At 31.8% G+C, this 8484-nt stretch overlaps 1 protein-coding gene across 3 annotated transcripts in view; it reads left to right on the forward strand.

The window, feature by feature from the left end:
- Window positions 1-7679, forward strand: part of LOC106463742 — a 30345-nt gene extending 22666 nt beyond the window's left edge. For 2 of the 3 annotated variants that reach the window (XM_022391324.1, XM_022391323.1), the window contains exons 12-13: window positions 483-636; window positions 6844-7679. In XM_022391324.1, coding sequence (XP_022247032.1) covers window positions 483-636; window positions 6844-7172 — 483 coding nt within the window. In that variant the 3' untranslated portion in view covers window positions 7173-7679. The remainder of the gene's footprint in view (window positions 1-482; window positions 637-6843) is intronic. The other variant, XM_022391325.1, reaches the window with a different exon arrangement.
- Window positions 7680-8484: the final 805 nt, after the last annotated feature.

An 8484-nucleotide genomic window follows, 5' to 3' on the forward strand; every position in this document is an offset into this window, starting at 1 on the left:
CCATAGATAGGCCTAAATAAAATGTTTTTAATTATGTACCAGTTTAACGTTGAATATTATTTATGATTTTAACTTTATGCACAGTGCCAAAATACTATAATTAAAATTGAAGCTGTTTTAGATCACTGATTTAACAAAATATTGTAAGATTTAAGTTATAGAAAACAATCTCACTGCTTGCTTCAACAGCCGTGATGGAAACTTGAGATAACTAATTTATTGCGTTGTGTTATTTCTAAAGAAAAAAAATTGTTGATTTCAAGTACCTCTTTTAATTTTATAGAAAATTTGCAAAAACTGTTTGGCAACTGAGATGTTAGAAAAGCTAAGTGAGGCTTGTTTTTAATGTTTTGTATTATGATTAACTTACACATGAGCATAGTTACAGAGTTAACACATATTTATAAAGTTTATCACTCTTTTTCTTTTTATCAGTACAAGTGAAATGTTCTTAAATATTGAAAACTTTCATTTTATCACAGGATCCTCTATTGCCTAGTACTCAACCTGTTCACCAGCTGGTGCTAGAAGGAATCCAGAGAGACCACTTTGGAACACAGTTCCTTAATGCAGGGCTTGGTAACATCATCATCATACATTCATCACCTTCTCACAGTCAGCCATTTGAAACATCAGGTCAGTTTGTATTGAAACTAGTTGGTTCACCAAAACATTTTCTTGGCAGTCTGCTAAGAGTTTATTGTACTTTATTAGAATGATGTTCCATGTCTTGTATGGTCCTTTGATTAACTTCCTCCATCAATATGATGTCATAATTACACACTGTTGCCTGACACAACAATTTCTCTGAAGGATGTAAAAGCTAATTTTCAACCAGACATCTTAACGTACCTTCCATAGTCCTCACTGTAAATTAATAATGGCTCTCAAGGCCATATTTAAGTAGATAATAAGCACAAAAGTCCATTAGAGTTACATCAAGAATTTGATATTGTTGAATAGAATTACTGATACTCCAGTTTCCTAGAGCATCTCCATTATGAAAGCAGCAGTTTATTTTGAGATATGGTTGGATGTATGTAAACTTTGGGTTTTAAATTCTTGTTTAGTTTCTTGTTAATGGTAACAAAAGATATGATCAGCTTATTCTTTAGTTTTGGAGCCTGCTTTTTGTAAATGCTCTGATGTGAAAGTTTTATTACTTCCATAGAGAACAGCGAAGGCTTCCTTCTTCAAACATTTGTGGCCTTTGACTTAATATTATTTAATGATCTTGCATTACTAACTTGGTTAATAAGATTTTGAAAGCATCAAGTTGACTGTATATAATGGTTACATAGTCCAAATAAACTGATAATATAACTACATTTTGTTATATTTTACAAAAACACTAACAAATATTACAAAATTACACAAATGTGAGGTTGTAAAATTACAGGAGGAAAAGAAAACCTGTAAGAATTGTAATTTTCTTTATACAGAATAATACTGTTTAATCTTCAATCCAGTACCTATATACAGTAACAACATTTCATATTTATCTCTGAACTGTGTCATGAAATATTCATATTTAGGTGAAATGTGCTTTGTAAGCACAAATTACATGAATGACCAAAACAAAATTGAGAATAGTTCCAATTTACTTACTTGATCTAGTTCACACTATAACAGTTGTTGTTCATGATACAAATAGTGTCTTGACCACTACTATGTCTGTTGCATCCCAGCTGACCTGATGAGCTTCGGTATTGGGTGAAAGTCCTTGTAGGCACTGGCTTTTGGCAGTGTGGTGTGGTTGACATATTATTACATATTCTTCTTTGACTTCAATCATAAGTTCTTAAAATTACTGTATGCAAGAACTTGGGACTCTTAAAAAATTGAAAATTTGATTAACCCAGGTACATGTCATATGTTATCTGTCCTTGTTCAAAATATGTTGTTTTGTTTTTACAGTTGACTAGTATATTTCTTTGACTATCCTTATATAATGACTTGTTTGACACTTTTGTTTTTTATGCTACCACGTGGTATTTTGCTCCAAGTTGAGTTTATAGCCCTGATCTTTGACAACAACAGCAACAGGCAACATCCCCTTTTAGGTCTGTTGAGTTGTTTAATACTAATGAACATACTTATTGTATACATGAACCGCTCTGCAATATTTATTTTTTGTCATGCATTAGTTTATAGCCCTGATCTTTGACAACAACAGTAACAGGCAACATCCCCTTTTAGGTCTATTGAGTTGTTTAATACTAATGAACATACTTATTATGTACATGAACCGCTCTGCAATATTTATTTTTTGTCATGCATTAGTTTATAGCCCTGATCTTTGACAGCAACAGGCAACATCCCCCTTTTCGGTCTATTGAGTTGTTTAATACTAATGAACTTACTTATTATGTACATGAACCGCTCTGCAATATTTATTTTTTGTCATGCATTAGTTTATAGCCCTGATCTTTGACAACAACAGCAACATCCCCTTTTAGGTCTATTGAGTTGTTTAGTACTAATGAACTTACTTATTATGTACATGAACCGCTCTGCAATATTTATTTTTTGTCGTGCATTAAGAAATTTGTCTCTGTATGAGCTGACAAACAGTTGGCCTTATGACTTAGGCACAAATCACCGTTGCTCCTTTTTTTATTCAAATGGCTTCTTGAATTCCTTTTTTTTCTCCTTATACTACTCTTTACTCTCAATGAGGCCCCATGTGCAAGAGACAAGGGGTAATTTTGAAGACTTATCAATTTTAGGGTTGTTTTTATTGCATCTCTAACTGTTTTGTCAATCTTTTAATTGATAGATGTTAAAATATAATGGTATGGTTGAGCTTGTTGTTAGTAGTGGAGTGGGATTAGCAAATTACCATCTTAGGTTTAGTATAAAACTAGAAAGTTTATACTCCCCAAAATATCTTGACTATGCCTACACAAAAAGATTCTTAAGGTAACCTGCTATTCACTTTTCAGGTCTAATTATTTATACTATATATTTGATTTTATTAATTCAAGTTCTATATACATATATATATATATAAACGATTGTTATTTAATAAAAAAAAAAGTAAATGCAGGTTTATTAATTATCCATTGTTGGCATTGTTTGTTTATGTTATTTACATTACTGAAAGGTAAAATAAAGCAAAAAAGTTAGAAACAATATATTTCTTGATGTAAATAGCCTTTTTTATACAAGCTCAAAAACTGTGCTGTAATTGATATAATACATTTATCTCTAAAGGGGTATTATTGTGAGACAATTACCAAGTTACAAATAGTATTCATTTAAATGCCAGGAATATACTGTCAATAGCAAGGGTGCACAGATCACTAACTCGAGGAAATTTATGTGAGAATAGGAACACAGAGACTTGAAATGAAAATACATTTATTAATACTTCTGTGTTCAAAATTATGTTCATAACTTCTCATGGTTCTTTCACTCATGTAATTACTTAATAACTTTTAATTCTTATATAGTATTACACTTTAAAAATAATAAGAAACTTACTTAGAAGTTGAAACCTGTTTCATTTTTTATATTGCTGTCAGAACTATCAATTTATATCTCTTAAGTGATTGACTCAAGGGCTGATTAAGGAAGATGGCTTCTTATGAGATGACTTACTTCTCCAGGGCTTGAACTATCTCTCTCTGTTTTTCTTTTTTTTCTTCTCCATTATATTATTTTTTAAACTCTGCTTTTATACATTTTAGTTGCTCTGCAGTTGGTGGGCATGAAGTTAGAGACAACTGGTTAGATAATCAAGTGTTATCTTACCAAAACTAAAATATTTTCCTGTAATTCTCAGGAATCATTTATAGGCCATTTCCATTCACTGTCCTTAATGGCAACATCTATGTGAGCTGGCTTCTCCTCGTGTGGATTAAACCTATGTGCTTGCATTACATCTCTATTTATACATTGTGTCTAATCAAAGGTTTATCTTCCATCATCAAAAATGGATGACATAGTGTAGTATAGTTTCAGATTGTAATGTCAGGAAGAACATTGTCCACTTAGGTTAGTTACTTATGGTTATTTATTTATTCATGTGATGGTTTTTGTACATTTAGCATCAGTGTGATACAAGATGTACTTTTATGGCGGTATATATTATACATATTTCTAACACAGCATTTGTTATACTAGACGTTTGATCTTGTTCGTCTATCATGCACACGAATAAATTGATATTACTTCATTGATAACTGTTTCCTTACTTTAACACATATTTAGCATGGTTATTTGATCAATATGTTTGCTTTAACCTTTCTTTAAAAATTTCTTCAACCATTAAGTAATTGTTAACATCTGAATAAAATCACTTCCGATTTAATACACTTAATGATTATGCTAATTCCTTATTTCACATCCACTTTATTTTTCAAGATTATCTAAAAATGCTTATTCATAACTAGATTCTTTGTTAGTTCATGAATCACCAAATTCTTCTGAATGTAGGCATGATGAAATACTTCTTTTCTGTAGTTAAAGTGTAATATTGTGTTTATTCTAATTCCATTCACAATCAATTTTTTTTCATCCTTTTGTTCAGACTATATAGGTTGAGCATTGTATAGAATTCAAGGCCAGTTTCAGACCATCTGTCAGCAGGCAGTCACTATCTGAGATAATTGTTTGAATAAAATTTAGTAAACAAACAACTTCAAATCTTCATTTTAACAAAAGAATGACTGTGACATCCTTTCATATACTCTGTAGTAGAGGAATTGATTTAGCCTAACCAATTTTTCTTTCAATTGACCACTTTCCCTATGGTTTAGAAAGGTGTGAAGAAAATTCTGGAGTCATAAATTTCAGTGTTTAGTGACCCCAGCTTCAATAAACAAATAAGGTGTTCTTCCCTACTATGTATATTGGGTTTCATTAGTGACCAATGATGTTTTGTGGTCAGTAAGCCACTTTTCCTGCAGTTGAGAGAAGTATGAAAGATATATATATATATATATATATGTGTGTGTGTGTGTGTGTTTGTACATATGATGATTAATTTTTCTGAGAACATGCAAGTAATGTTTCTTAGACAAATCTTACTTATATTGTGTTATTTGTTAAAAGAATGATGCGATTGAAATATAGTTATTTGCCCCAAAATTATGTGGAAGCATTGCGCATTTTCTTTTAATTTATCATTCAACTTAAAGTGATTATTTTATATAGCTCGGTTAAGTAATACAGGTCAGGTATTTTTACGTTACACAAGATTGACAGTACTTTGAACCCAGGAATCCCATCGCATATCCATAATTGCTTTGTACGAGTCAAAAACTAAGAAAAAGAATTGGTAACTACAGATATAAGATGGTATTTCAATGAACATTAACTTTGCAAGACATGTTGACCAATGTAAAGAATTGGTAACTACAGATGTAAGATGGTATTTCAATGAACATTAACTTTGCAAGACATGTTGACCAATGTTGGTAACTACAGATATAAGATGGTATTTCAATGAACATTAACTTTGCAAGACATGTTGACCAATGTAAAGAATTTCGTTCCTTCCCTTGAACAAAAAGGAAATGTATACAATATAGATGGAGATGTGGGAGAAGTTATGTTATTGAAACTGTTTGTCCTGTGGCTACCCCATTTAAAGAACATAAGCATTAGATATGATCTGGAAACGAAACAAAATTCAGCTGTGGTGGCACTATATAGGAATGCAACCATGAAATGCTCTGGAATAATAGCTGTGTCCTCTTAATTGAAAGCAGTTATTTTAAAAGACAATACAGAAAGGCACTGATTATCAGAAAAATGGAAAAAATGAACTGGATATGAGTATTAATAGAGATCAGAGAAACTACAACATCATTTCATCATGACTTGACATCAAATGCTGTTTACTGAAAACTTCTGTTTTCAACAGGTTAACATATGAAGATTATATGTATATTTTATATATTATTTAAGTGTGTTATTTTTATTACATATATGTATTCATAAATTTACAAATTAATAATTAATGACAATTGTATATTTTCATTGTTACGCATTCGTCTTCAACAGAATATGATATTCAATGTTTTTAATGTGAATCAAGCTCGTTGTTCAAATCTGTTCTATTATAAGATCATTTAAACTTATGATCAGTTTGGCTCGTTGATGGCTATCGCTCAGTAACTGAGAACTTGTGAAAAGAGTAAATAAAAACATGGAGTTTATTTACTTATTTGTTTTAAACTTATTCATTTCTCCATTGTTTGTATTTCTACAACAAACATTGTAACTTATTTTCTATTTGTTTCACACATGTGACAATGAACACACTCTTGCTACATGTATAGCTTTTGCTCACTCTTCTGATTTGATTTACACCTACTATATTCCATGCTGTAATCTGTGGTAGTGATGGTGCAGAGTAATAATTAAATATTACATTGAGCCATTAACAACAGTGTCATCTTGTGGTTAAGAATCTTACTAAGGAACCTCTTTACCTCATTCTTAAGGTCCCGAGATAATAACATGTATTGGTTCACCATTGTTAAAATTAAGTTTTTGTAGATAAAATTTTCTGTTGGAAGTACTGTAAACTAGCATCATAAGTTTATATATAGAATTATACACCATTTTTAAAGCAACATGATTATCTTTTGGAGATTGTGTGGATTTCTATCTGACTTTGTATTTAAAAGTCATGCGATTATTGGTAAATCAGTTTTCTGGAAATTTTTTGCGATGATTTCCCTGTGGAGATTTTATTGTAGCTTGTCGTATGAAAGCTACTCACAATTTTTTAAGGTAACTTTTTATAATATTAAAAGTCGTGCTGATATTGTTGTTCTTCTGAAAGATATTTAAGAAACAGTACGTAAAACTTATTGCTGCTTCTTTCAGTAGGTCTTCCAGCCTCATCGTTGAATCAAGATGGATTAGAAAATTCCAGCACAGGAGAATTACGATTTATATCTAATCTGCAGAAATCTTCCCATACTGGTGATATTAGTAGTTCATCACCTGTATTGTCTAGTTCTACAGTCGACCCTCAGGAACAGACTCTGTCTCTCCACGTTAATGTAAACCCAAGCATTTCATCTTTACCCTCTTGTAACGTCTCGCAGCTTAAAATTCCTCTTCATCCTCCTCCTTCCTATGTTCAACACACTGCAGCGGCTGTTGCAACGGGTATTGGCAGTTCAACACAGCTCTCAGTTCCCCTTGGCTAAGTAACTGTTAAAATTAACTTCTGTATCCCTAGTTTAGTGTTGAGATCCATGGTCATTAAGTCTACCAATTTTATACTCTTGTTTTCATTAAATTAATTCTTCAAAATAAAGACGTTTCTCTCTCTCTTTGTCTGCCACCAAAGTAATTAGGTGATATTAAAAGAGTACATAGATTTAATAATTAGCTTCTTCTAAAAGATAAAGAATAGTTTGAGTATATAGTCATTTTCACAACATTAGGCATGTACAGATAATTGGGATTGTCACTGCAGGAATAATTTCCAATACATTATTTTTAGCTTTAAAAGTTGAGGTATAGTAAGAGTTTTTTTTAAAGTTCATTACATAGTTGAATATAGTTAAAACTGAGTTAGAGAAACAAAACTAGCACTAACAAATAGTTTGATATTTAATGTATCTAGCTTGGAAAGAATTTACATTGATAAACTATTATTAGTCTTATGACTGAGTTCTTGTAATAAAATTGTGACTGAGTTGCAAACCTAATTATTTCAGTGTAGTTTAACCTGTGGGGAGTGTAGAAGGAATAACGCGTATTGCATCACTTGCAATGTTTCCGTACAACAAACAGATCGGTGTTTTTTATTTATGGCATCATGGTGGTATTGTTACAAGTTGCTCTTGTTTTGCTGACTACAAATTCATATGATCATGCACTCAAGAGACAATCAGCACACAATTTACAAAAAACTAGAGGGGAAAACTTGTGCTCCATGTATGAATTTTTTTTTCTTTATAGTATTTTGTATTCGAATGCACAAAGTTTGTAAAACTTAAAGACAGTGCTGTGTATGTAAAGTAATCAAAACAGTTAAGTGACCTACCTAGACTACTCATGTATGAGGTTAGGTACATGGAGTTCCTAATGAATCTTGTGGCCATGCAAGGCATCTCAGTGACCGAGAGGTTAAACCTATTCCACAAAATGTGATACTCACCAAACCACCTAGTACAAAAAGACATTTTGAACCAAATGGTCTGGTTAAAAATGACAAACCAATCAACTTATCTAGTAAGAAATGCCAGATCTAGCAATGCTTTCAAAACTTGGGTATTGAGGGCAAGTATTAAAACTCAAAAGGATGGCATTACTGGTACACTAAGTGCCTATAAACAAATGAAGAAATTGAAATTTGCACACAAAACATTAACACATAAACACTGCTGTCTGAGATGGGGCCCTGAGGGATGACAGCTCCATTCCCTAAATACTCTTTCCTTGGCATTGCATGGTACAAACCACACCCACCCCCTCTCTTACATATATGGTGATGTCTGTTTTTTCCTACTC

Source organism: Limulus polyphemus, unplaced genomic scaffold, assembly GCF_000517525.1.
Source record: "Limulus polyphemus unplaced genomic scaffold, Limulus_polyphemus-2.1.2 Scaffold1473, whole genome shotgun sequence".
Taxonomy (NCBI): domain Eukaryota; kingdom Metazoa; phylum Arthropoda; class Merostomata; order Xiphosura; family Limulidae; genus Limulus; species Limulus polyphemus.